Source organism: Cervus elaphus, chromosome 14 (assembly GCF_910594005.1).
Source record: "Cervus elaphus chromosome 14, mCerEla1.1, whole genome shotgun sequence".
Taxonomy (NCBI): Eukaryota; Metazoa; Chordata; class Mammalia; order Artiodactyla; family Cervidae; genus Cervus; species Cervus elaphus.
In genome coordinates, this window is record NC_057828.1 from 45,850,571 (window position 1) to 45,876,274 (window position 25,704).

General features: G+C 45.1%; 1 protein-coding gene across 6 annotated transcripts in view; it reads left to right on the plus strand.

Moving 5' to 3' along the window:
• The window catches only part of CLSTN1 (calsyntenin 1), a 76,444-nt gene that overhangs the window by 48,491 nt on the left and 2,249 nt on the right, over positions 1–25,704 (plus strand). The window contains exons 3-17 of one of the 6 annotated variants that reach the window (XM_043922825.1): positions 486–515; positions 1,657–1,852; positions 3,605–3,813; positions 5,803–5,952; positions 6,071–6,256; positions 9,329–9,577; positions 10,746–10,867; positions 16,702–16,864; positions 19,995–20,072; positions 21,391–21,548; positions 22,606–22,754; positions 23,196–23,422; positions 23,969–24,139; positions 24,369–24,514; positions 25,535–25,670. In XM_043922825.1, the coding sequence (XP_043778760.1) occupies positions 486–515; positions 1,657–1,852; positions 3,605–3,813; positions 5,803–5,952; positions 6,071–6,256; positions 9,329–9,577; positions 10,746–10,867; positions 16,702–16,864; positions 19,995–20,072; positions 21,391–21,548; positions 22,606–22,754; positions 23,196–23,422; positions 23,969–24,139; positions 24,369–24,514; positions 25,535–25,670 (2,370 nt within the window). The remainder of the gene's footprint in view (positions 1–485; positions 516–1,656; positions 1,853–3,604; positions 3,814–5,802; positions 5,953–6,070; positions 6,257–9,328; positions 9,578–10,745; positions 10,868–16,701; positions 16,865–19,994; positions 20,073–21,390; positions 21,549–22,605; positions 22,755–23,195; positions 23,423–23,968; positions 24,140–24,368; positions 24,515–25,534; positions 25,671–25,704) is intronic. The other 5 variants (XM_043922826.1, XM_043922829.1, XM_043922827.1 and 2 more) reach the window with 5 other exon arrangements.

Below are 25,704 nucleotides of genomic sequence, written 5' to 3' on the forward strand. Positions count from 1 at the left end.
ATGAGAAAACATTGTTCTTTATTCAGGCCAAGAACAAAGGGGTTGAAATAAAACCCTTCCCTCCCACTGTTTCCTTAAGTCCAGTGATGAGTTGAATGTTACCAGTATCCAGCCACCAAAAACTTGGCTTCAAGATGAAAATCTGAAAACTAGAAAACAGCAAGTAGACTGACTTAGGCACTGTTACCATTCAAGTATTCCTGAAAAGAGAGAGCCCCATGGCCCCTGTGGGTGTGAGGAGACTTTACAGCAGTATTTCATCCCTAGGCTAGTTCCTCTGTGGTAAGTGGCTGCAAAGAGACATTTTGTCCTTGAAGGTTCAGTTTTGCTCTAACAATTTTAGCCACTGGCTACTGAGTGTATTGTTAAATGATGTCAAGCTTTTCTATGTAATATGTGCATCTTTGACTTTTTTTTTTTTTCTTATTGTTTCGAGTTCGTTCTTTCCTGTATTACTGACATGGGTTTATCTTTTCTCCCTTTAGAGAGTTTTGAGGTGACAGTCACCAAAGAAGGTGATAAAGGGTTCTTTCTATCCCTCTTATGAACATTAACCCACTAACTATGTTTATGAAATTGGGAATCAGCCCTCAAACAGAAGAAACTGTCATGCTCTTTTCCCCCTATTTATTCTCCCACTTTGTTTCTATTTTTTAAGTCTATTGATGGAAATTGTATGTAACCAAACCCTTGGTTAGAAATATCTGGAAATCAGACATCCATTTGAACTATATGGATAATCCTATTCTTTTTTAAAAAATTGAATCTGAGAGATTCACTATGTAACCATTTTCTGCTTGTTGTAATTTTGGAAGTTTTGTTTTTACATGCATCAGAATGTTTATGTGTGTTCTCCCCTGGGCCAGAATGGAGACCTACGCTTTAACTCCCAGTGAAGCTCATAAACGAACTTGGGTGCACTTCCACTCCCAGGCAGGCTTTTTCTTCAGGTCTGATAGGACACAGTCCAAAACCAAGGGCAGTCTAGCACATCCCTCCCCAGAATGGAGACAATATCTCAATCGTAGATGGTAGCTGTTGAAATGGATGCCTGAAAAGTTGGTATTTCTACCTTTTTCTCATTTAGTAGTTTGCTTTGATTCCCTAATTTTAGCCAGGCTCATTGCACAGGAAGACTTGTTTCTTAGATTTTTTTTTTTTTTTTTGGACAGACCTTCTGTAATTCTGGTGCTGAACCTATGCCTCACGCTTCTTCCTTTCTCAACACTTAACTGTGCCTTTTAGCCTCCTCTCTGGTCCAAATCAAAACCACGGCCCGGCCCTCCCAGGTCCCTGGGCAGCTCCTCTGTGTTACCAGGCCTTGGCTTTTTGCTAATGAAACTACTTGACCCCGGAGCTCTCCTAAGTACTCCTGTGAAATGCCTGTCTATGTTTTCTCTTTCTCTCTTTTGTATTCCTGCATGAATGGATGCAAAGTTAAACAAGTTGCTTGGAAAGCCAGAACATGCTTCTTTTTACTAAAGCCCCCAGAACTTACCCCCTGTGAAAGCACAAGCGCCCTCGCTTTGTCCACAGACCCTCCCCCCCAACCCCTGGCTGCCGAATTGTTGTTGTTTATTTTCTTTAGGGGAGGAGGGGAGCGCACCCTGGGTTTGTGTGGCAGAAATCCTAACCCATGCCGCTTTGACTCCCCAGGTGAGATTTGTGGATTTAAGGTTCACGGACAGAATGTGCCCTTTGATGCAGTGGTGGTGGATAAATCCACTGGCGAGGGGGTCATTCGCTCCACGGAGAAGCTGGACTGCGAGCTTCAGAAGGACTACACGTTCACCATCCAGGCCTATGACTGCGGGAGGGGGCCAGACGGGGCCAACGTGAAAAAATCTCATAAGTGAGTGAGTGGGACAGAGTGTGTGTGTGTGTAAGGAAAACGGTGACTGTTGCCACTGTCCCAAAACTTACTGCTTTTGTTTGTTTGCTTTTAAAATATTTATTTATTTGGCTTTGCCAGGTCTTAGCTGTGGCATGCTAACCCTTAGTGTGGCATGTAGGATCTGGTTCCCTGACCAGGGATTGAACCCCGGCTCCCTGCATTGTGAGCGCAGAGTCTTAGCCACTGTACTGCCAAGGAAGTCCCACGACTTCCAGTTTTGAAACACAAGGCAGAGGATAGTTTCTGATTGTCCCCATTGAGATTGTCAGCTCTTTGAGGGCAGGAATCCTGTGTGTTTACCCTTGTGTATGGCTCCCAGCAAGTGTTTGATACTTGTTAGATGTTGAGTAAATGAATGAGTAATTTTATTCTACCAGGTACTCTAGTAAAAATACTAGGGCCTTCCATTGAAAATTCAACAAGCCCACTTTTCCTGGAGGAAGATATTCTTTTGTTATGTTTATATATATATTTTTTCCATAAATTTTAATTTCCGTAAATTTCAAATGCATGAAATGCATTTGAGCCGGTGAAAGAAAGCTTACTTCTGCCCCCAATCCTGGGTGTATTCACATGCTTCCTACCAGTTGAGAACTACTGGTGTCGTGGAGACGATTGGACAAGACCTAGATTTAGTCTTTTTCTAGGGTCTTTTCTCCACCATTTACTAGTCCCTCGGCATTAGGCAAATTTAATTTTTCCAAGTATCAGTTTCTACTTACTGTATTGGTTAAAGAAAGAAGCTCCGTGGGTGAGGTGATGTCACATATCCCATTGTGAGGGTCAGGCTGGACAGGTACCATTGGGGTGGGGAGGGTCTCGGTGAATAGTTGGAGTGCTGTATGCCAGTGAATCATGCCTCATCCTTTTTACAAAGTGCGATGTTACTGTTTTCCTTGACAAAGACCTTGTTTCAGTCAGGGACCTTGTCTGTCAGAAACATGCCCTGGTCAAGTAGCACTTGAGACTGATGGTTTTCAGTAGCTTGGTCTGATGATGGCTTAGTTTTCTTGTGCCCACACTGGGGAGACGGAATGTGGTTGATGAGGGAGGGCAAGTTGAAGTCTTTCATTTGTTGGTCAGTGGTGGATGATATCCCAGCAGTGGTTTACTGATGCTCTCTGTTCCTTTTAAGCAGGATAAAACTTGTTTTAATGCTCATAATTTCCCATTTTCTATCTCTGCTTTTTACCTCTACTTCCTAATTTTTTTTTCCAGATTTTGTAACAAAATACTTTTAACTTCCTGGGTTGAGCACAAACAGATATCTGGTATATAGTTACCTCCCTTGTGTGTGCCCTGCCTACATTGTCAAGAAAATCCCAAATCTCTCTGTTTTGTGTTTTTTTGACTGCTCCATGCAGTGTACGGGATCTTAGTTCCCCAACCAGGGATTGAACCTGTGCTGCCTGCATTGAAAGCACAGAGTCTTAACCACTGAACCACCAGGGAAGTCTCTCAAGTCTCTTATTTACCAGCTGCCTTACTTGGTAGGACTTTGTAGCATCAACCCAAATTCCTTTTTTAACTTTCTGTTGTCCCCACGCTAAATTGAAAACAGTGAGCAGTTTAATTTTCATCTCCATCATAGAATTTAACAAAACAAGATATTGGAAAAAAAGGAAATTTAACCATAGGGCAGAAATTTATTCTTGGGGTAAGAATACAAAAAAGCAAAACTGACAGCTTTTTTCCTCCCCCTTCTTCCAGAGCAACTGTCCACATTCAGGTGAACGACGTCAATGAATATGCGCCCGTGTTCAAGGAGAAGTCCTACAAAGCCACAGTGATGGAGGGGAAGCAGTACGACAGCATCTTGAGGGTGGAGGCGGTGGATGCAGACTGCTCCCCCCAGTTCAGCCAAATCTGCAGCTATGAGATCGTCACCCCGGATGTGCCATTCACCGTCGACAAAGATGGTGAGAACCCAGAAGCGGGCGCATTCCTCCCCGAGGGGGAGATGAGGCAGGCAGCCCCCTGTACACCAGTTGGCTTCAAGCCCAAGCTTTGTCTGCACTTTAGTGAAACTCACAGTCAGTCCATTCAGGCTGCTCTCACCAAACACCACAAACACAAAGTGACGGACACTTGCTTCTCACAGTTCTGGAGGCTGGGAAGTCCAGGACAGAGCGCTCAGCAGTTCAGTGTTGGTGAGGACCTGCTTCTCGTGCGTCCCCACATGGCAGGGAGAAAGCTCTAGTTTCTTTCTCTTGTAAGGACATTTTCCCTTCTTGAGGGCTCCACCCTTGTGAGCTCACCTAAAGCTCATCACCTCCCAAAGGCCCCACCTCCTAATACATCACCATGAGAGTCACAACTTCAAGTGTAAGAATTTGGGAGGACACACACATTCAGTCCATAGCAAGACCTAACTTGGTGTGTCTGTTTCACGCTTAAGTTTTTTTTTAATTGAAGGATAGTTGGTTTACATGTTGTGTTAGTTTTAGGTGTACAGCACAGTGCCTCAAGTGTGTGTGTGTCTGTGTGGGGTGGTCCATGCCGAGTGGCTTGTGGGATCTTAGTTGCCTGACCAGGAACTGAACTCCTGCTCCGTGCAGAGAAGCTCGGAGTCCTAGCCACTGGAACACCTGAGAATTCCCTACCTCATTGTAATTTTGATTTACATTTCTCTAATAGTTAGCCTTGTTGCGCATCTTTTCATACAGGTGCCTTTTGGCCATCTGTATGTCTTTGGAGAAATATCTGTTTAGATTACGTTTAAATTTTTACTCTGTTCCCTGAAAGCCTGTTTTCTGACACCAAAGTTTTGTGTTCTCTTTTAGGATGATCCTTTTTTTCCTTTCCCACCAAAATCTAATAAAAATCCACTGCTTAAGGTGATTTTATTTTATCATCTCCCTACTTTTCAGCCAGCTTGCATCTAAACAAGACTGCTTCTCAATCCGCCTCATTTTCTGTTCTCCATCAGATTGGAATCTTCTGCCTCATCTTGAAAATGAAGTTGATACCTCACTGCCAGCCCCGCCTCCATCCTTAGTAATTGAACAGTATTAACTTAGTCTGGAGCTCAGCTTCTTTATTGGGTTATGGCTTCTTGATGATGCTGTGGTGTCTCCATTGTTAACACACAGTCCAGAATCTTCAATGAAATGATGGACATGATGCAAACACTTTGCAGATATCTGTACTCATGTTCAGAAAGCAGGCTTCTCTTCTGCTTGGCGAGGGTAGGAAGTCGCTCTAACAAAGTAAATCTTTTAGCAAAAAGTATTTAATGCAGTTCCATCTCGTATTTAATATATGAAATACTTGGATTATTTTGTCTATTTATGCTTTTACACGTTATCTTGTTGTTGTTTAGTCGCTGAGTCATGTCTGACTCTGTGACCCCATGGACTGTAGCCTGCCAGGCTCCTCTGTGGGATTTCCCAGGCAGGAACACTGGAGTGGGTTGCCATTCCCTTCTCCAGGGCATCTTTCCGACCCAGGGATCGAGCCTGTGTCTCCTTTACCACTGAGCCACCAGGGAAGCCCTTAAATATGAAATCTTAAATATAAAATCAAATACAGCTGTAAGAATAAATGGAGGCTGAATTCTGTAGACTCATTTTTCTGCTTAAACAATCTTTCAAGGTGGATTTAGTGTGTGTTCAAGCTCAGGAAAGCCAAACTGAGTGTTAATTATCTGAAGCATCAGTTTATTTCTGTGTTAGTACTTCCAGGGCTGAAAGCATGTGCATTTTGTGTTTCAGCATAGGACAACGGAAGTAAAACACAACATGGGTTTGAAAATAATCTGGAAAAAAGTGTATATATACATGACTCACTTTGCTGTACACTGGAAACTGACACAGTATTGTACATCAGCTGTGCTTCAATTTAAGAAAAATCAGGAAGAGGGAGACGGAATGGGTTTGGGTTCTCACTGTCGTTTTTCCCTTTGGAAGGTTACATAAAAAACACAGAGAAGCTGAACTATGCTAAAGAGCACCAGTACAAGCTGACTGTCACGGCCTATGACTGCGGGAAGAAAAGAGCGGCAGAAGATGTGTTGGTGAAGATCAGCATCAAGCCCACCTGCACCCCTGGGTGGCAAGGTGAGCCTTCCTCTCTCTGCTGCTCTCGCACCTGCTCCGAAAGTCTGTCCACCATGGAGACCTAACGGGAGTGTTCCTCCTCTCCCCTCCACCCCACCCTCCCTGTGGGCCCACACAGGATGGAACAACAGGGTGGAATACGAGCCTGGCACCGGCGCCCTGACACTCTTTCCGAATGTCCACCTGGAAACGTGTGATGAGCCGGTGGCCTCGGTGCAGGTGGTGGTGGAGCTGGAGACCAGCCACATCGGGAAGGGCTGTGACCGTGACACCTACTCTGAGAAGTCACTTCACCGGCTCTGCGGTAAGGAGGCGAGAGAGGAACCCGACCCCAAACACCCGTTCAGAAGGGTGTGTGCGTGTGCTACCTTAAGACCCACTGATTTCAAGCATGTCTTTCTCTAACATATGTTGGGAATCATCCAAATAAGGGTTCTGTAAGGAGTGTGCTTTAAATGAAATGAAATGATTAAGGACTAAAGAAAAAAACTAGGTAATGTGATAGCTTTTGGCAAACGTGAAGTAGGAAATGAAAACTAAACCTGCATTGAATATGTAGTCTTTGTGTCCCACAAACAAGGTGTGGAGCAGGTGGAACACAGAATGGTCACGAATTTGACCCAAGGCTTTTTCTCCATCTTCACCACCAGTCTGGGTATTTTTCGGGTTTATCTAAGTCAGGTAGAGGAGAGGTATGGATACCTCTCAGGGAAAATGCTGAGGAAGAATCTTTCATGCAGCTGGTGGTAGAACACCAGTAACTTGTTTATGTTATGTTCTGGCCACGCTGCTTAGCACAGGGGATCTTAGTTCCCGGACCAGGGACTGAACCTGTGCCCCCTGCAGTGGAAGCATGGTGTGTTAACCATTGGATCGCCAGGGAAGTCCCAGAACACCACTAACTTAAATTGCTTCTTGATGATCAGAAGGGCCTCTTGTGTTCCAGGAGCTGCTCAGTAAGAGCTTTGGAGGTAGCGTTTTCTGATGCTCACCTGTCTCTTCACTAAGTGATAATGGACTTGAGCAACCAGTTTTCTTACATCATTGGAAATTGTCATATGAAGAAGAAGCAACAGGGAAAAAGTATATTCTCTGTTGGTTCATCCCTGTGCTGAATATACTTGGGTGTCTGACCATGAGTCCAAATTCTCATAATCAGGTACCTAAAAATGTGTAAGTGAAGAGGTTTGGAGTACTTTCTATTTTAAATTATGTAAGTATAATGTAAAAACCATGCTTTCTCATAAAGCCATTCTTCTTCTTTTGCTTTTTATTTTTTAAAACTTCTTATTTTGTACTAGGGTGTAGCCAGTTAACAAACAATGTTGTGATAGTTTCAGGTGAACAGCAAAGGGACTTAGCCATACACATATCTGTATCCATTCTTCCCCAAACTCCCCTGCCCTCCAGGCCGCCACATAGCATTGAGCAGAGTTCTCTGGGCTATACAGTAGGTCCTTGTTGGTTATCCACTTTAAAAATAGCATTGTCAACCCCAGACTTCCTGACTATCCCCCCCACCTGCCCACCCAATTCATCACCCCTGGCAACCATAGGTTCCTTCTCTTAAGTCTGTGAGTCTGTATCTGTTTTGCAAGTAAGTTCATTTGTATCATTTCTTTTAAGATTCCCTATATAAGGGGTGTCATAGGATATTTCTCCTTCTCTCCTGACTTAACTTCACTGGGTACAATGGTCTCTTGCTTCATCCATATTGCTGCTGCCATTATTTGTATGATATTAAATAAGCATTTTCTCAGCAGAACAGTTCAAAGGTAGAAAGAATTTCCTGTCTGAGTGCTTCCTATACACTAGGTACTTGCACATGTGTTATTATTTATTTATCGTCCCATCAGGGCCACAAAGGCAGTGGAGTTATTCCTCATCTTTCCAGAGGAACCAGTTGAGACTGAGGGAGGCTGAGTCACTTCAGACTTTTAGGAAGAGCCTGAACTTGGATTTGGACTGAGATCGGATGATACTTGAAAGACCAGTTTGTTCCAGCCTAGTGCTGCTGCTCCTAGGAATAGGAAAGTCAAGGGCCCAGCAGCTGGGAGAGGTTGCGGAATTCTCTGTGGATGAATTAAAAAAAAATTGAGCCTGGCAATGTTTAACAACAGTTGTGAAAATGTCTCATGTTCTCTGGCTTAGTATCCCGTTTCTAGGAATTTATCCTAAGGGAATAATCATGGAGACACACAGAGGTCCTCGTTGAGGCAAGGTTTATCACAGAAAGGAATTGGAGGCGACCCTGTGCATAGGAACAGATCAGTTAAATAAATTATTGTACAAATTCTATACAATAAAGTGCTGTTCAGACATTTTAAATTGTGCTTTAGACTATGGTCATATGTGTAAGTACATAGTAGGACTCTATTTTTATAATATATTTTCATACGTGTTATACATATTTTAATAATACGTGTATATTCATAAGGAAAGGACTGGAAGTGTTTATACCCAAATGTTAGCAGTGTATACAGTGGGGTGAAATCACAAGTAATGTTTCTTCTTCTTTTTTTTTTTTTTTATTAAAGTATAGTTGCTGTACAGCATAGTGATTCACAGGTTTTAAAAGTTAAAACCCCTCTTTTCCTTCTTTTTTTTTTTTTGAAGATAATAACCATGGTTGTTATTTTTTAATCTTTTCAGTAATAAAAACCCTTAGTTTTGAGGAAAAGAAAACTGAATTAGCAAACTGTTTAACCATTAAGATAAATACAGTACCTTAATACATGTGCCTCAGTGTTCAGAGCAACACTGTTTACAATAGTCAAGACATGGAAGCAACTTATGTGTCCATCAACTGATGAATGGATAAAGAGTGTGTGTGTGTGTGTGTGTGATATTACTTAGCCATGAAAAAGAATGAGATAATGCCATTTGCAGCAACATGGGTGGACCTAGAGATTCTCAAACTAAGTGAAGTAAGCCAGACAGAGAAAGATGAATGTCATATGATATCACTTATATGTGGAACCTAAGAAGAAAAAAAAAAGATACAAATGAATTTATTTACAAAATAGATGCATAAAAGTAGAAAACAAACTTATGCTTTTCAAAGGGGAAAGGGCAGAGGATTGACATATACACACTCCTATTTATGAAAAAGATAAACAACAAGGACCTACTATGTAGCACAGGGAACTCTACTTAATATCTTATACCAACCTATAGTGAAAAAGAATGTAAGAAAAGAATATGTATGTGTATAACTGAATCACTTTGCTGTGTACCTCAAATTAGCACAACATTGTAAGTTAACTATGTTTCAACAGTAATTTTAAAATAAAGACTGTACCTCATGGGCCTTGAAATGCTTATCCCATTTGAGTTCATCACACAGTGCACAATAAGCATCACTGTGTTGCTTCAGGTGCTGCGTCTGGCACGGCTGAGCTGCTGCCTTCCCCAGGAGGCTCCTGGAACTGGACCATCGGCCTTCCCACGGACAACGGCCATGACAGCGACCAGGTCTTCGAGTTCAACGGCACTCAGGCAGTGAGGGTCCCAGACGGCATCGTCTCTGTCAACCCCAAGGAGCCCTTTACAGTCTCTGTGTGGATGAGGCATGGGCCATTTGGCAAGAAGAAGGAGACGATTCTTTGCAGCTCAGACAAAACAGGTAGGTGAGCTTCGCTGTAAGGGACATCCTTGCAGTGGAGCCTGGAGCCGGCACCTTATTCTAACCCTAAAGGCTCCCACAGGCTGTTGGTGACACTCATGGTTCTCTGCTCAAGATCTGGAACTGGTATCTAGGCATTTGTTAGTTTTACTCAGTGGATCAGGCCCCACTTCTCAGTAAAGCCCAAGTGTGCATGTTTGCATGCATGTGTGCATGCTTAGTCACTTCAGTCATGTCAACTCTATGTGACCCTATGGACTGCAGCCCTCCAGGCTCCTTTGTCCGTGGGATTCTCCAGATAGGCATACTGAAGTGGGTTGCTGTGTCCTCATCCAGGGGATCTTCCCAACCCAGAGATTGAACCTGCAGCTCTTACATCTCCTGCATTTCCAGGCAGGTTCTTGACCGCTAGTGCCACCTGGGAAGCCCCAAACCCAAGTGTATCTGTTCCTAACCCTGCCTTGGCCCACCCTGGAGAGTTCATTTATGCTGGTAAAACTGTCTTCAAAATCCATTGAAGAAATAACAGCTTTTGTTTCTCCTTTGGGTCTTAACACATTATTGACTAGAGACGCACGTTTTCAGAGAGTGATATGATTAACATCACTGTGTTAAGTTGTTAGAACTTAAAATTGATCAGGGATTCACTGCACAACTTAACGATTGTTGTTATTCACATTTTGCTGTTAGGTTTTTGTTCCAACCTTGTGTATATTGTAAACACAAGTTTATTACCCTAAATTTTTTTTAAAATGATGCATAATGAAATTTTGAGTGAAAAAGAATTCTTTGGTGAATTTTATGCAGACACTTTCTCTAATTGTCCGAGTGACATGTATACTGGAGTCTCATAAGATGGTAGTTCTTCAGAATATAGTTATACTTCAGATGTTGTGAATATTCAACTAACAAAAAGACAAAAAACCTTACCTTAGTGATTAATTCTCATGCAAAAAGTGAAAATGAAACTCATGGTGCTGGAGAAGATTTACAGATGTGTCAGGTGTAACTATTGAATGTAATAACCCACAAAGTGTTAGTGAATAACAGAATTAATTTTTGGCCAGCCAGAATAAAAATGGCTGGGCACAGGTGTTAGTTTCTGCAAAAGCTGCCTGGTGAGTAGTGAGTTAAGCTGATGGTTTACCAATAGAATTTCTCTCTGCAGAGATGAACCGACACCATTACTCATTCTATGTCCACGGCTGCCGGCTGGTTTTTCTCCTCCGTCAGGATCCTTCAGAAGAGAAGAAATACAAACCTGCAGAGTTCCACTGGAAGCTGAGTCAGGTGAGGGAATGGAAGACTCACTGATAGTATTTTTTTTCAGAGAGAGTAGATGGGGCAATGAAACCTTGCACGGGACCAACTATTTATGGGCAGGGTGTATTGAAGGTTTTACAGTTTCTGTGTCTGTGGGTAAAGGATAACACATTAAATCCATTGAACTCCTTCACATTGAAAGACTTTGTTTTTTAACATGTGTGTATTTTGTACATAAAATATTAATATAGGCATACCTTATTTTATTGTACTCCTCAGATATTGGGTTTTTTTGGGGGGGCATACTCTGCAGCATGCAGGTTCTTCGTTCCCGAACCAGGAACCAAACCTGTGTCCCCCTACCCCGGCACCTGCACTAAGAGCATGGAGTCTTAACCACTGGATGATGCCCTGGAAGTCCTAAGCATTTTCAGATGATAGTACAGTTTTTAGTAAAGTATTTTTAAATTGGGCTTCCCTGGTGGCTCAGATAGTAAAGAATCTGTCTGAAATACAGGAGACCTGGCTTTGATCCCAGGGTCGGGCAAGATCCCCTGGAGGAGGGCATGGCAACCCACTCCAGTATTTTCACCTGGAGAATTCCATGGACAGGGGATCCTGGCAGTGTATAGTCCACGTGGTCGCAAAGAGTCAGACACGAGTAAGCAACTAAAACACACACAGACACAGTTATTTTTTAGATGTGATGCAGTTGTGCACTCAATAGACTATAGTATAGTGTAAACATAACTTTTTATGCTTTGGGAAACCAAAAAAATTCATGTGACTCACTTTCTTGTGATATTTGATTCATTGCTGTGGTCTGGAGCCAAACCTGTGATATCTCCAAGGTGTGCCTATATAAAGAAATAGCATGTTTCAAATACAAAATGCTGTGTTATAATTTATTGAGATAAGCAGCACTTACTTAAAAATTGAACTCCTTGTATTTGTTTATTCATTGTCTAAGTCCTTGGCTCCCAAATTGTGCCCAGGACTCTGGATGCCTCAGCAAATTTAGGGATACAATATTTTAAATTTTCAAGGAACCAGCAGTCTTGACATCTTTCAGACATCACATGAATTGCTAGGTCTTGGGAGTTTACAGTTTTGGCGTTAGATCATATTATACTTCTTGTGATGATGTCATATCTTTGCAAGGCTGATTTCCTAGAAGTTGCAGTGGTAAAAAAGCAAGTGTCATGTGCAAAGAATCAATGCATTATAAGAAACGAGGAGATGCTGTGAACTGAGAAAGCCTTTCCATTACAATCACAGCAGGTTGTTTTGTCTCATGATTTAGAGTTGGTACAAAAAGGAAACCTTTGGCCTGGGCTTAAATTATCTGTCTCCTGGAGTTAGTAGATATGAGCAGACATAGTGTTATATATGTGCTTATAGTTGGTGAAATATAACATTGTCTGAAACTATTACAAGATGCATACATAAGAGCCCATATGAGAGGAAAAAAATGTGTGGTGGTAGAAAGATGAGGTCACTGTCCAGGTGACAGCATTCATCTCTGACTGTTGTCATTTTTCTTTACCTAGATCATTTCTTTCTCGGACACCACTGTCAAATTTTTTCAAGATACTAAGAAAGGTATCCAGAAAAAATTTTTTGCAGCATAGGTAGACATTTTAAGTATAGTTCTGTTTTCGTAACCATAGTCTGCATTTATATATTTAGTTTCTTCCTTTCTTTTAAATAAAAAAAATTTTGACTGCACCCCACGGCATGGGGGGATCTTAGTTCCCCAGCCAGGGATCAAACCCATGCCCCCTGCAGAGTCCTAACCACTGGACTGCCAGGGGCGTCCCAAGGTTTCCTTTCTTCTGTTTACATGTTTTTGAAACTTCATCATGGAAAATTTTAGACATAGGTAAAAGTGGACAGATTAGTATAAGGAGCAACTCCACGCACCCTTCAGTTGGGTTCAGCAATTATCAGCTCTTGGTCAGTCTTATTTGATTGTCACCTCCACTGTTAATAATTTTTCAGTATCCATCCAGTGTTCAGATTGTTTCATTGGTGTTTTTGTGTTTACAGTTTTGTTTGTTTGCATCAGGATCCAGTAAGAGGCCATACACTGGGATTTTCTGATAGACTTTTTGAGTTTATTTTAATCTATAGACTCTCCTCTTCTCCCTTGGAATTCATTTGGTAATAAAATCAGGCTTTAGTTCAGTAGGTTTCAAGAGTTTAGATTTGACTGGTTGCTTCCCTGTGGTGTAATGTAACATGCTCCTCTGTCGTCTCCTCCTTTTAAAGATGTTTATTTATCTATCCATCTGTCTACCTCCTTACGGCTGTGTTGGGTCTTAGTTGCAGCGTCTGCGCTCTTTGTTGAGTGCGTGGGCTTCTCTCTAGTTGAGGCATGTGGGCTTAGTTCCCTGACCAGGGATCGAACTTGCATCCCCTGCATTGGAAGGCAGATTCTTAACCACTGGAGCACCCAGGAAGTCCCTCCTCTCTTTTCTTTATACCCTGTACATTGGGAGTGGGCTCTAAAGACTTGATTAGAATGGGGTTTAATGTTTCTGATCTGTTTAAGCCCTGGGTCTGGTTTTTTCTCTTCGTGATGTAAGCAGCCATCAGTGGTCAATGTCACAATCCTTGTGGCATTTGTTTTCTGGTCACTTGGGTGGTAGGAAGTGTGTTCCCAGGAAGGGCTCATGGGAACAGTTAATTCCTAACTTCTTACTTGTTTTAATAGTTTGTCTGCGGCCTTTATACTGAAGGTCACTTTGACTGGATATCTCATCTCTGGCTCAGATGTAAGATTTCTAAGAACACAAAATCTCTCTCTCCATTGAGGTCTAACATAAAATGTTACTATTAAACTCTGACAACAACTTGATTTTCTTTCATTTATAAAATACTTAGTCTTTTTGTTTGGATGATTATAGGATGTATTTCTTTCTCTTCCTCTTCTTTTAATTTTATGAATACGTCTTGGTGATTTTAGGTGTGTTTTCCCAAATATGTGGTATTCCCTTTTAGTATCTAGCTTCAAATGTTTGGGTATTTCATGCAAGTTTTTCGATGTTCTTTTTCATTGCTTTGGTTTTCCTCCCTGGGGACGCCTTTTATCTTTTGTTGATATTCTTCGCCTTTTTTACTGTAACTGTCCCTTTCCTTTAAATCATTTCTGTATCCTGGCACCTCGTTTCTGAGTTACTTTAATTATGAACTTGTTTTTTTACTGTTTTATATCATTCTCCTAATGTCTTTTAGCATGTTTTTAAAATACTAGATCATCGTTCTCATCTCTTTTGTTAGGTATAACTTTCAGGTATGGTTTCATTAGCTGAAGAGATATTAATTCCCTTTGGTTTTCTTTTCTTTTCCTTTTAAAAACTTCATGTGGAATTGAGTCATGATCATTTCTACTCCCCTACCCTCAGTTTTACATGAAATTAGCTTTCCTACACTTTGAAAAAAGATAGTTGATCAGCATGACTTTTTTTCCCCCTAGCTTTAAGTTTTGAACTCTCCCTTCAGTTGTCTTCATAAAGTTTTTTTTTAATGTGGCTTCACACCCTCTGGTATCTCCTGGATCAGAAACCCTGCTGCTTTTCCCCACCTGGCTTGTTTCAGCATTCATGTAGTCACCTCATCAGCAGTATTGTCGTGGGTGTTGTCTGTGGCTTGGGGTTTTACTCTCCTCATCTCCCTGTTTTCAAGGAAATTAAAAAATTATACTAATTCTACTGCTATCTTCACTTCCTGTGTAGCTCAGTTGATAAAGAATCTGCCTGCAATGCAGAAGACATGGGTTCAACTCCTGAGTCGGGAAGATCCCCTGGCTACCCACTCTAGTTTTCTTGCCTGGGGAGTTCCATGGACAGGGAAGCCTGGTGGGCTGCAGTACATGGGGTTTCAAAGGATCGAACACAACTGAGTGAGTGAGCACAGACTCAAAGGGAGCGAGGCTATTGTTTTTTTTTTTTTTTTTTTTTTTAATTTTTTTGAGGCTATTGTTGATGTAGAGTGAGTAGTTGGAGTGGTCCCAGGTGGCACTAGTGGTAAAGAACCTGCCTGCCAGTGCAGGAGACATAAGAGACATGGGTTCGATCCCTGGGTCAGGAAGATCCCCTGGAGGAGGCCATGGCAACCCACTCCAGTATTCTTGCCTGGAGAATCCCATGGACATAGGACCCTGGCGGGCAACAGTCCATGGGGTCGCAAGAGTCGGACACGACTTAGCGACACACTTGAACTTGACTACTATCTTCTCAGAATATGCTCATGAACTTTGACCAAATATTACTGATATTTAAGTATAGTGTTATTCTGCTAATCCCCTAGAAACCTGTAATATTTGTAAAACTAGGAATGTAATTATAAATTACTTTCTGAAGAAGCTTCTGTTATAGAACTTGTTTGAAATAAAGACTTAAACTAAAATTAAGATCTTACCTATCTCAAAAGTGAATTACTGTGTAATTCCTTTATTTAGAAATACGTGATGACACATTTATATACACACATATCATGAGTATATAGTAATGTTATATACAATGTTATAGGTTTGAATTTTTCCTCAGGCTCAAAAGCAGTTGCTTTTCTTTTGGGAGTAATCTTTGGTAATGTCTTCATTTATTTTGATGTTTCTGGCATGTTTAAGCTCTCAATTTCTCCTTGGTTCAGTTTCTTAGAACTAAAAGGTAAAACTTGGGCAAACTTAAAAAAAAAATTAATGATTTATTTAATTTTTGGCTTCATTGCTGCTTGGGCTTTTCTGTAGTTGTGGCAAGCAGGGTCTACTCTCCCGTTGGGGTGCACGGGCTTCTCATTGCAGTGGCCTTTCTTCTTGGAGGGCATGGGCTCTAGGATGTGTGGGCTTCAGGAGTTGCAGCACATGGGCTCAGTAGTTGTGGCACACAGGCCTAGTTGCTCTGCCACATGTGGGAGCTTCTCACATCACATCAGGAATTGAACCCATGTCTCCAGCATTGGTCGGCAGATTCTTTATCACTGGGCCACCAGGGAAGCTTTGGGCAAACTTTTTGAAAGCCATGTTTAGAAATTTCATCCCAGAGTATCTCCTTCTCTGCTTGTCCCTGTTCTTGCATAAGATATAAGCCAGAAATCAGGCCAGTGCCAGACCAGCTGGGGCCTCGGAGACTGCAGACCAGCACTCTCCATGTGACAGCAAGGGAGATACTCAGTGATAGGAGAGGAACTCAGGTGAATTTGGCCACCTGAGCTTTATGTTCATACTTGTATAGACCATCACCTTTGAACCGAGAAAGAAAGGCACATGATGCGCAGTGGGCCTCGTTCTGAGACGAGAGGTAGTTTTCATTTTGATCCAGAAGAGGAACTGCAAGCCCCCCGAGTGGTGTCCATCCTGCCGATACTAGAATTCCCTGGTGTCGTGCTCCTGGCAGAAGAGGGTTGGGCAGCTCACCGTTTGAAGCCCTGTCTCATGACGGGCAAGTAGCACCCCTCCCTGCCCCCCCAGTCTGACATGTCCTTGAGGTGGTTGTCACCTGGGCCCTTTGGGTGAGACATGGTGGGAAGAGACATATTTTGTTGCTTTTTTATTCATTTATTGATGATGTGGACCATTTTTTAAGTCTTTATTGAATTTGTTAACAATATTGCTTCTGTTTTATGTTTTGGTATTTTGGCCACAAGGCATGTGGGATCTTGGTTCCCTGACGAGGGATGGAACCCACACCCCTTGCATTGGAAGGCGAAGTCTTAGCCACTGGACCACCAGGGAAGTCCCTGTTGTTGCCTTAAATCTTTTCCTTTCTAGGAAAACAGAAATTGGTTCTCGTGTCCAGCTGTGTGAGAGGGTGAGAAGGAAGGAGGGTGTTACACACCTAACACTTCCCTTGGCCCCTCAGGTCTGTGACGAGGAATGGCATCACTACGTCCTCAACGTGGAAATCCCCAGTGTGACCCTCTACGTGGACGGTGTCCCTCACGAGCCCTTCTCTGTCACTGAAGATTACCCACTTCATCCATCCAAGATCGAAACCCAGCTCGTGGTTGGGGCTTGCTGGCAAGGTAACGGTCACGGGTACCCCTTTTCCCCTCAATCTCAGGGAGCAATACTTTTTCTCTGATGTGTTGATATTAATAGAAGCAGGCTCTTCTCAGTATTCTTATTCCTTGCTGTCCTGTCCTTTATCTTTTCATTCCTTTGCCTGGTGTTGCCTTTCCGGGGGCATTGCTGTGCAAGGCTCTGGGGCAGCTCTGTGATGCTCGAGGCAGTGAAGGATGGGAACATCTTTCCTGAGGGCCTGGGAGGGAGTGTTGTGCAGAGAGAGAGTGTGTTGAGAAACTTGTTTATAAATTAATCTGTTCATTGGAAAGTTTACAAAAACACAGAAACAGCAGTCAGGCACAGATGTTTGAGTTGCTCTGGCCCAGAGGGCACATCAGAGTGTTTGTGGTTGGTAACCTGGTAGAAGCACTTCAGTGAGGACTAGAGAAGAGTCTGTGGGTGTCTCTGCCAAAAGACCGAGATGGGATGTGATGACAATCACCAGCAAGATGATACTGCTTATTCTTGTTTTCTAAGTGGCAGGCTGTGTGCTGATGGCTTAACATACATTATCTCATTAATTCTAAGTGATACATCTGTGGGGCAGAAGCTCTTTTTATCCCTATTTCACAGCTGAAAAACTGAGATGAAGAAAAGAAGCAAGCCGTGTTAATCAGCCGATCACATGGCGCTAGGGTTTGAACCCCTGGAGCTGGTGCACTCAGGCCAGGGTCTCTGATCCACTGAACGAGGAGTGTTAACCTTTTCTGTGCCATGGATTCCTCTGGTAGTCTGGGAAGCCTGAGGATCCCTTCTCAGAAGGATACATTTCTTATGAATCTATAAAATACATAAGATTTCAAAGGTGACCAAGTAGATTGAAGTACATACAATTATGAAAGTGCTAAAAGCCCTAATTTGTGAAGTAGTAACATTTGTGCCGCTATTTACATGTGAGGATCAGGCACATCTGTTAATTGCTGTGAGTCAGAATAGCAAGGGGCTTTGTAACAATGCTTTTTGGTGTGATGGGACATAATTTCTATTTGCAAAGTCACGGTTTCTTCCAATATTCCTGTTTGTAGCTGACATTTATAAGGAAAGGGAAAACTAAATATTGGAAGTTAGTGAAAATAAGCATGTGATTTTTCCCACCCAAGTTCACGGGTCCCCTGGTCTGCCATTGAGGTTCATGGGGCCCCACCTCCAACCCTTGCCCTTGACTCTCGTGTGTGACTGCAGGGTGTCATCATCATCACATGTACCTGCTAAATCAGCCTTCCTTTTCCTTCTCTGTGGAAGTGTTGTACCTGGAGTTAGATTAGAAATTTATGTAAGAGCCTAATTTCCAAGACATCATTTGAGCAAACTCTGGGAGATGGTAAAGGACAGGGAAACCTGGCATGCTGCAGTCCATGGGGTTGCAGAGTCCAACACGACTGAGCAACTGAACAGCAGTTTCCAAGACACTGTTGCTGCTTTTCGGAGGATTGAATTTCATAATTTTCCTGTAGATCCTTTCAAATGAAAAGGAATATGACAGTATTCACAGTGAACTTCTTCAGTGAATTCCCAGATTTAATTCTGGTGACAGCTGGTTCGTAAGAAATGAGAACATGAGACCAAGGAGTGAAGAATAAATTATTAGGCATATTGGAAGTTTTTGTTATTCTTAAAATTTCATTTCATATTAGCTTCCCCAATTTCTCAGCGAAGACTTGAATAAGAATACAAGGGCCAACCTAAGTGTTACTTTGTATTCTGAGAACTTTGTTGCATGGGTTAAAATAAGCCCTCACATTCCACTCTGCCTTCCTGTTCATGTCCTGGTGCCTCTGCTGTCAGTCGGCCGTCACTTTCACCCTCTCTCATCTCTTTCTACCTCAGCCCTCTCTGCATCCTCAGCCAGAAAAATCTCCCTAAATCTCCAAACCAAACACAAGTTTTTAAAAATTGTAGTTAACAGGAAAAAAGATCTCCTTTCTTCCTTTCAGGGGATTTGAGATCCCTTTTCAGATTCACCATGGGGAACTTAGGCTGGAGGCCTTCTCATGGCATCAACAGAAACATCAGTTCTAACTATGGGTTGTGAAGACAGAGGAGCTGTGTGGGCCCCAGGGCTCACCTGTGTGTTGGGACGGAGGAGCTGTGTGGACCCCAGTGCTCACCTGTGCACACCTGGCCTGGAGCCCACTCAGCTGCAGCTAAAGCTAAAGGTGGAGAAGCCTATTCTGCAAGGTGGGGTGGACACAGGGAAGCAGTCTTGAAAGTGGAGACTCTGTCCTCTTATCGGGTGGGTGGGTGCCTGGACCCAGAACACTGGTGGGTAGCCGCAGCTGCTGTCCCCGAGCCCTGAGCCCGTCACCGATTGAGTATGTTTCTCTGGGTTAAGTTCCCTAATCTCTGACTCCCTTCCTGTTCAGAAAAACTGGTTAAAAATGTCTTCCTTCCTCTGTCCCTTGCAAGTCAAAGTCTCAACCAATTATGTACTCCTTTTGAGCCTTCAAAAAAGTCCTACACGTTTGCTACGTATCAACCTCTGGATGCTGACGCATGTGTTCCCCACCAGGAAGGCCGGTGCTGTGGTCCAGGTGGGCTGCCATTGCACCGGGTCCGTCTCTGCCATCAACGTCAGCCGCCGTCTGGCTGGGTCCTGCCTGGGCAGGTTGAGGAGATCAGTGAATTGAGCGCACGGCTTTCACTCAGTCTTATTTTGAATCCAATTTGTGTTTTGGCAAGGAGGCTGTAGAAAGGTGAAATAAAAGACTGGAAAAAGATGAACATCATGGTCCTACTGTACAGCCCAGAGAACTATATTCAGTATCCTCTGATCAACCATAATGGAAAAGAATATGAAAGAGGGTGTGTGTTTGTGTGTGTGTGACTGAACCACTTTGCTGTACCACAGAGATTAACTTCGTAAATCAGCTACACTTAAACTTTTTTTTTAAAGGATGGGAGGAAGCATTGGGGTGGTAACAGGTGAGGAGGTACAAGCTTCATCCACGTGGAGTGTGTCAGGAGGGATGAGAGGCGAAGTGTTCTCTTTGTGTTTGTGTTTGGTAACTTTTCGAAACTAATTTTCAAGGTCCAGTTTTGAAGAGCCTAACCTCTTGGTCCTTTTATGTTGTCTGTCTTGCTTTTCTACAGAGTATTCAGGAGTTGAAAATGACAATGAAACTGAGCCTGTGCCTCTGGCCTCCGCAGGTCCCTGGACTCTTGCCTACGGTTTCACTCTTGTGTTTCATTTAAAGACGAGACCTCCATTCATTGCCCATTCCGCATGCGACACCCCGGTTGCATTTGGGTCCCAGACACTGTCTTGAGCTGCTGCTTTGCCTTGTGCTGCCCCATTGCATCATGGGATTTCCCTTTTCTGCCCGTGCTGATCCCAGCTGAAGTGAGAGCAAACGACTCATTCATGCGAGGCACTAATGAGAGTTTCTTTTATCCCCTTCATCAAATCTTACCCCATCCCACTGCCTGAGACGCCCTGCTGAAATCTCACAGGCCAGGATTGAGAGGCTGCCTCCTGCTTCTTGTGTGTCTGAACTACCAGATAGGAAAAGACTCGTGTCTAGATATTCTGTCCCGCCCGATAATAAATTCTAAGTAATGTTTCTTAGAGATCTCAATCCCTAGCAGTGATGTTGCGTGTAATGTCCTTCTCAGGATTGAGACATGCTGCTGACAGTCGGGCTCTACTCCTTCAGTGTAAGAACAGGGTTTACTACCTCCTGGTTTTGGCTGTTTGTGACAACCTGTCAAGGGCCACTTTCTGGCTTTTTCTTACAACATCTTCACTCTCCTCAGCTGTCCTCAGTGGTTGGCGACAGGCCTGCTGCGCGTCAATGAAACAGCCATCTGAGTGCCCTTGATACTAGGCTTCTAAGTGCAGGGTGGGGTTTTAACATTCATTTTATCTTCTACTCCTGCTTGTGTGTATTCATCCCCGAGTTTGTATGTATTCTGGGAATATGCTCAGTTAGAAAAAAGCAACCCAAGGGGAATTCCCTTTTGGTCCAGTGGTCAGGACCCAACGTTTTCACTGCAGGGGCCTGGGTGTGATTCCTGGTCAGGGAACTAAGATCTTGCATCCACATGGTGCAGCCAAAAATAAATAAATTTTTAAAAGGCAGCCCAGCATCTGATCCAGCTGATTGAGAAGGCAGTGGTTGAAGAGACTGGCACCAGTTAGATGTCACTCGTGTGCCATGGTGACCAGTGCAGCATGGGCCACCCTTACTGGGGAGTGGCCACACGAGTGGTGGCAGTCATGGGACCTCTGGGCTTCTGGTGAGGGACCCCCCCCCCCCCCCCAATCACCACCAGCTCCTCTCTTCTCCGGGCCACATGCATGATCATAAACCATTTAATTTCCTCATTGTGCTTCCATGTCAGCTGCAAGGCTAACAGGATCTGATAGGAACTAACCTGCATGTCCACCCATCAAGCCACCACCACCGGTAACACCACATTGAAAAGTGAGACGGGAGGCCCCAGGCCGCCCCCACAATTTCTGCTTTCCCTCCCTCATGTCCCACAGGTGGTGACCTGCGCATGACCCAGTTTTTCCGAGGTAATCTGGCTGGCTTGACCATCCGTTCTGGGAAGCTCACAGATAAGAAGGTGATTGACTGTCTGTATACCTGCAAAGAGGGGCTAGACCTGCACACCCCCGAAGACAGTGGCAGAGGTGTCAAGGTAACACAGGCACCCCCCCTGCCTGGCACCCCACTCCCCTGCACCCACAGCTTCCTTGACCTCGAGTGCAGAGGCCGCTGGCACAAGGGTTGATCTGTTTTTACTCTTAGCACCTCCAGCACCACACCCTAACTCTCCAGCTCTTTGGGCCCCCGTTCCCCAGTCATCCCATAGTCCACGTCCGTCCTGACACTGACTGGGCACCAGGCCCCCCTGCCCACCAGACACCTGCTCCTCAGCTGCCAGTTACAAGCTTCCAGGCCTCTGGTATCCATACTTCCATCCAGCTTGGCTGCAAGTCCAGGATTCCCACAACCCCTCCCCACTTTCAGTTTCAATAATTTGCAGAACTGCTCAGAAAACCCCACAGAACACTTTGCTTATGGTTACTGGTTTATTGTAAGGGATGCAACTCAGGAACAAGCAGGTGGAAGAGATACTCAGGGCCTGGGGTGAGGGAAGTGCACAGGGCTTCCACCCGCCAGCACCTTGCTGTGTCTGCAAACCCAGAAGTTCTCCAGACCCTGTTGTTCGGGGGGTTTGTAGAGATTCCGTTATATAGGCATGATGGATCAAATCATTAACCTCTGGTGATCAATTAACACAGTCTCCAACCTTTCTCCCTTCAAGGGTAGGACTGAAGGTCCACTCTCACCACATGGTTTGTTTCTCTAGCAACCAGTCCCCATCCAGAAACTATCTAGGGCTCCACCAAGAGTCACCTCATTAAGGTAAACTCTGGGGTGGTTGAAAGGGGCTTAATCAGGAATAACAAAGGATGCTTCTATCCCTCAGGAAATTGCAAGAGTTTTAGGAGGTCTGTGCCAGGGACAAAGACCAAACATTTTTTTTCTTCTTACATCACAGATCTGTTTGCACCTTCAATATTTACTTCATGTTGTGGGGTCATGGTCACTGGAATTCTACAAGCTTTTCTTCTCCTAAGTCACCAGTTCACATCAGTCCAAAGCTAATTCTCTTTGTCAGCGCGTTCATGGTTTCACCTCCTTGCAGACAGAACCTTACTCCTTTCCTGTCTGTTTTGGTGCCATTTCAGATCCAGGCCAACCCTAGTCAGTCGATGTTGACCTTGGAGGGAGAGGACGTGGGGGAGCTTGATAAGGCCATGCAGCACATTTCCTACCTTAATTCACGACAGTTCCCCACCCCAGGGATCCGAAGACTCAAAATCACCAGCACAGTCAAGTAGGTGCTGATTTGTTAGCAGTAAATCTTGTTTTTCTTTGCTCAGTGACCCTTGAGAAGAAAATGTGTGCATTTAAGTTTTTTAGGACAAACCAGCCTCCCTTCTGTAAGCTTATGGTCACTCATTACCAGAAACTTTGAGTGATGTTTGGAAGCACATTCTGGGAGTGGCCAGCGTCTTGTCCCCCACGTGGTTGTGGAATCCTGCCTGCGCCACCTCCGAGCACTCTCGTGTGGCCTGAGTTGTGTGTGTGTGTGTTGTGCTCAGTCACGTCCAACTCTTTGCCACCCCATGGACTGTGGCCTGCCAGGCTCCTCTGTCCATGGGATTCTCCAGGCAAGAATACTGGAGTGACCCTGTGACAGTTCCTCCTCCAGGAGTGTGGCCTGAGAAGCTGTCTCTTCGAGCCCTGACCCTCCCCTCCCCTTCCTTGTTGACAGGTGTTCTAACGAGGCCACCTGCATCTCCGTCCCCGCGGTGGACGGCTATGTGATGGTTTTGCAGCCAGAAGAGCCCAAGATCAGTCTGAGCGGCATCCACCATTTTGCTCGAGCGGCTTCTGAGTTTGAAAGCTCAGAGGGGGTCTTCCTCTTCCCCGAGCTTCGGATCATCAGCACCATCACGAGAGAAGTGGAGCCCGAAGGGGAAGGGGATGAGGACCCGACAGGTGATAGCCCAGAATGGCTGGCCCTGCCTCAGCTCGAAACTGTGCAGCTGAAACCCCACTGCGGCTGCCAGGGGAAAATCCCGGCCCTTTTCCTCTGTGATTTTGGAAACTTGAATGTTTCTGTGCTGTTTTGGGTTTGCTTCTAGAATCTGACTGTGGGCTGGAGCTCCTTCTGATGTTTGGAAACCCACTTATTTGGGGGGGGGGGTCCTTTGATCTTTTTCCAGCTTGATGTCAGAGTCTGGGATAGATATTGGGGGTTGAGAGGATGGAGACCAGGGCAGGGGATGCAGTTGGGGGATGCTCCTGCTGCCTGGCAGTCCCAGCAGGACAAACCGCTCCCCATTCTCAGGCCTTCTGACTGTTCATTCAGTCCTCTTTAGACGCATAAAACACCCCCAATTCTTGAAAGCGACTTTCCCATACCTCCATCCATGGTCCCTAAAAGGGCTCTGTGAGTTTGAGGATGAGCAGGCGGGCCGTTGCTATGACCCCCATCCCCAGGCTCCGCGGCCTCTGATATTTCCAGTTGGGCTATTTTTGCAGTTCAAGAGTCACTGGTGTCGGAGGAGATTGTGCACGACTTGGACACCTGTGAGGTCACAGTGGAGGGAGAAGAACTGAATGGAGAGCAGGAGAGCTTGGAGGTGGATGCGGCCCGCCTGCAGCAGAAGGGCATCGAAATGAGCAGCTCTGACGTGGGCGTGGTCTTCACAGGTGGGAAGAGTGACAGCTGGGAGCTGTCCTCCCAGCTCAAAACCTGGAAGGAGCCCTGGAGGGGGCGGGAAGGGAGTGTGTTGACTGGGCCGATGGCACAAGCCCTTCAGTAGGGGGAGATACCCTGCAGTTGGACAGCCAGGCATGGCTGAGTGCCTTGGGAACCGCCTGCGTTTGCCTGTGGCCTGTGTTCCTAACCTCTGCACTGCCGTCTCCTCCTCGCCCACAGGCGTTGACACCATGGCCAGCTATGAGGAGATCTTACACCTTCTGCGCTATCGGAACTGGCACACCAGGTCCTTGCTTGACCGCAAGTTCAAGCTTGTCTGCTCTGAGCTGAATGGTCGCTATGTCAGCAACGAGTTCCAGGTGGAGGTGAGAGCCGGGCTCTACAGAGAAAGGCCAGTGGCGTAGTGACTGAGCACTCCACTCACGACCCTGATGTTTGCAAATGCTGATTTCCAGGGCATTAGTAGGGGTCACTGTTGGGGTTCTTTGGGGGGCTGGGTCACCTTTTCCAGTTGGGGGGCTACTCCAGGCTAGACCTGCACAGGTTTGGGGTGACAGGTTGTGTGTGAGGTGAGCTGGGATCCGGCACGGTGCCCCCTTCACAGTCCCCCTCAGCCCGAGACTTGGAGGGGCCTTGGAGGGCGGTGGTCGGGATCAAGTGGTGATTGATACCTTGGCCTGAGGAGCAAGGGTGTGTCTCGAGATTTGACACTGCTTTTGAAGGAGCAGTGCCCGGGAGCCGGAGGTTTTCTGCAGAGGCCTGGCCCTGCTGGGAGTGAATGCTCTGCCCAGGGCAGGACCGCCTTGCGAGGAACGTGGTCGTGGTGGCTCCGGCCCAGGTGGCCAGGGGGCATGTGGCCCCTCTGCCATGTCTAGTGTCACTCAGAGCTCCTGTGCCCCAGAGGAATGAACCAGACGTTATTCTCAGCAGTTGAACACTTGCACTGTGACCCCACAGCCCCAGAATTAGACTCACAAGGCTGAAGAGTCCGTGAGGGTATTCTTTGAGCCGAGGGTAGTGGATTTGAAAGATAAGAGAGCCTGTGATTTGTGCTGTTGCATGTGGCTGTGATTTTAAGAAAAGAGGGGCATGGTCTGTGCCCAGGCTTCTCAGATGACATGGGGTAAAGGGCCATTGGTGGTGCTGGGCCTTTTCCTCCGGCCTGTTGTGGATAAATTATTTTATCAGGCACAATAAATATGAGTTATTACAAGAGCAGGCTTTTTCTTGGCTGTGTGACAACATCAGATCACTACAACACCCTCCTTGGCTTCTTCTGTCCTTTTCTCTGCCCGCCAGCACCCATCCAGGGCCCACTTTGGTGGTGCTGGTCAAGTGCATGTCCATTCCCCAGACACATCCAGGCTGCCTTTCCATTTCTGCAGGTGAATGTCATCCACACGGCCAACCCTATGGAGCACGCCAGCCACATAGCTGCCCAGCCACAGTTCGTCCATCCCGAGCACCGCTCCTTCATTGACCTCTCGGGTCACAACCTGGCCAACCCCCACCCGTTTGCAGGTAGGACTGTGCTGCCCTGCCCTGACTCCTTCTG